The sequence below is a fragment of the Lucilia cuprina genome, chromosome 6 (genome assembly GCF_022045245.1).
Source record: "Lucilia cuprina isolate Lc7/37 chromosome 6, ASM2204524v1, whole genome shotgun sequence".
Classification (NCBI taxonomy): Eukaryota; Metazoa; Arthropoda; class Insecta; order Diptera; family Calliphoridae; genus Lucilia; species Lucilia cuprina.
This window is the reverse complement of record NC_060954.1, coordinates 42,737,960-42,740,966: the sequence shown is the minus strand read 5'-3', so window position 1 is coordinate 42,740,966 and position 3,007 is coordinate 42,737,960. Positions and strand designations below refer to the sequence as shown.

The window sequence follows — 3,007 nt, the reverse complement described above, 5'->3', positions numbered from 1 at the left end:
TCTATCTATCTATCTATCTATCTATCTATCTATCTATCTATCTATCTATCTATCTATCTATCTATCTATCTATCTACATATCTATCTTGACAATAATCACCAAAAACTTTCACATGTACATCTTTCTGAATTTCTCTAAATTAGTTACTGTAACTATTCATTTTATTTATAGCATATTTCTTAAGACAATATTTCATCCCAAATAAACATCTTATTCGTATCCCAGGTATTATTAGTTTCCACTCTGACTGAATTATTTTTACTAAGAAGTTGAAAATAATCGCATATTAGACCGGATGCTGGGAAAAAATTAGAACTGTTGCAACGTGTAAATTTGGAAAAAGCTGGTTTTCTAAATAAAAATTTAAAAAAAAAATAAAATTTTAAATCACAAAATAATAAAAATAATAAACATACCTGTAATAAACAAAATTTGATAAAAACCGAGTATATATTTGAATCATTTTCGCTGCTACTGTATTCTTTTCAATATCGGGAAATAGGTAACGCGTTCGAAATAAATATATTTGATCATCCTTATGAATTACGTTATAATCACGTCTAATTGGATGATCAGCATATTTTTCAGCATATGATAATTCTCCCTCAAATTTGAAAATATAAAAATAAAGCGGATGTTTACGTAGGTCGACTTTGTCAACATAATATTTAAAAGTTTTATACATGGGATGATAATATATACGATCTGTTAAGAGCTGTAATATTTTGAAATGTTATTTTTGATTTATCACTGCTATCGGGAGAAATCAAACCAACTTTACTTACTTGCATAAATTGTCGAACGGTATTACCATCTAAGTGAAAATTTTGTAAATGATATTGATCTAAGATTATCTTCGTACGTGATAACTTCTTTTCATCGCTAAATGTCGATGGAAACTCCAACATTTTCGCCGATAAATTCCAGAAATTCGAATTAAAATCATTACGTAAATCCTCATTTTCCATGATATTCACCGCACGAACAGCGCCCTCATTCGGTACTCGACCAAACAATGAAGCTACTGGCCAGAATTCGCCATTGCTCATATAATAGCTGGGGTGTTTGGTTAGAAAAGAAAAACGTTTATCTACTTCAACGAATGGCTTATAGTTGCATAAACTATCAATATTCCAAAATTTTAAACCATCTCCGGCAGAAAGCAGAGTATTTGCATCCATGAATAAAAGCGACGAGTACAACTTACGCGTATTAATTGTATCCCAATTTGATACATTACAATATTTTGCGGTCAGCCGGGCTGTTTGATTAGGATTTTCATCAATGGCATATATTGAATTGGCCGTTCCACTTATTGATATAATGGCACTAAATAAGCCGCGCGATAATCTGCTAAACGTATGCAAATGAGCTGACATTCCTCCGGCATCTTGTCCCATCAGCGTGACCCGAAATTTATCGCCACCGAAATACTCTATGTTATTGTATACCCATTGTAGGGCCATAACCTGATCCTTTAAACCTATATTACCGGGTATGACACCATCACTAGTACCTAGGAAACCAAATGGACCCAATCGATAGGTAACCGTTACAAGAACAAGATCCTGCCCATCCATTATGTATTCGGGACCCAAAAAAAAAGGACTAGTTGCTCCACTAAAAAATCCACCACCATGGAAATGTACTAATACGGGTATTAATTTAAAATATTGCAGCTTGAAAAATAAATAAAAAATAAACTTAATAAACATAACAGTGTTTTTTTATAAGATTTTCGAAAAACCTACCGATGGTCTGTATAAATTTAAATATAAACAATCTTCACTGCCAATTATCGGTTTCTGATGATCAAGGTAGTTTCTTTGCTTGCACGCGCATCTGGCTACCTTGGCCTGGTGAGTTTCATTGCTGCGATAACGTCTCGGTGTCTAAAGTCGTAAAATAAATTAATGGCTTAAACGTTGAAACCTTATAGGGATTTAATACTTACCTGAAATCGTAGAGGTGGCAATGCATATGGAATTCCTAGAAATGTTTCAATTTCCTTTTCATTATAACTTACCATGTATCTACCAATATAACATCCAGCATCTGGTAGACAAACTTTTAAAGGGTCAATGCATTGTACAACACCAAAAAATACATTTGCTATAAAATAACATAATAATAGTGTGGCAACGAAAGAACTTATTGCCATTGTGAAACTTCAAAGTTCGATTGTATATCAATTAATTTAAAAGTATTTTAAATACTTTGCTTTGACACTATTTCATTCTCTATAAAATTCTATAAAGACTTTAAAATATATCTGCTTGAAAATTTATATTTATATATGCCTTGGATATAATGAATTTTTTCCACATTAATTGAAAATGTTTACTTTAAAATATAATTTTTCCACAGCTACCTCTATTAAATTTTAAATTAAATTTACTTCAGACTCTGTCTTACTATGAATAAAGAATATCAAATAGACTATAGTTAACAGTTGTTTCTTCGATATTTATAAGAATAAGTTTTTCTTGGTTAAATATTTAGCAATAACATTCAATAGTACAGGTCGAAAAAATTTAAATAAGACCTGCAGCATACTTTTCTCAACCAGTAAACTGAACTCAACTACTAATCCACTGACTTTGAAGATGACGCCTTTAGTTCAGGAGTTCCTAGCCAAAACGTAATGTTAATCTATTAGATTACAAAATCAGTATTGTATGCTTGTATCATAGTATTTCTATATTGTAATCTATATTATAATCTATAGTCTAGTCTATAGTCTAGTCTATAATCTAGTCTATAGTCTAGTCTATAGTCTAGTCTATAGTCTAGTCTATAATCTAGTCTATAGTCTAGTCTATAATCTAGTCTATAGTCCAGCATACAGTCTAGTCTATTGTCTACTCTATGGTATAGTCAATAGTCTAGTCCATAGTCTAATCTATTAGATTACAAAATCAGTATTGTATGCTTGTATCATAGTATTTCTATATTGTAATCTATATTATAATCTATAGTCTAGTCTATAGTCTAGTCTATAATCTA

General features: G+C 30.9%; 1 protein-coding gene across 1 annotated transcript; it reads right to left on the bottom strand.

Moving 5' to 3' along the window:
- Window positions 1-141: 141 nt before the first annotated feature.
- LOC111689880 (juvenile hormone esterase-like) lies at window positions 142-2,283 on the bottom strand. The gene is made up of 5 exons (XM_023452343.2): window positions 1,956-2,283; window positions 1,753-1,893; window positions 787-1,680; window positions 418-716; window positions 142-352 (listed from the first exon to the last, which is right to left on the bottom strand). Exons 1-5 carry the CDS (start codon window positions 2,160-2,162, stop codon window positions 181-183), a joined length of 1,713 nt encoding a protein of 570 aa, XP_023308111.2. The 5' UTR covers window positions 2,163-2,283; the 3' UTR covers window positions 142-180.
- Window positions 2,284-3,007: the final 724 nt, after the last annotated feature.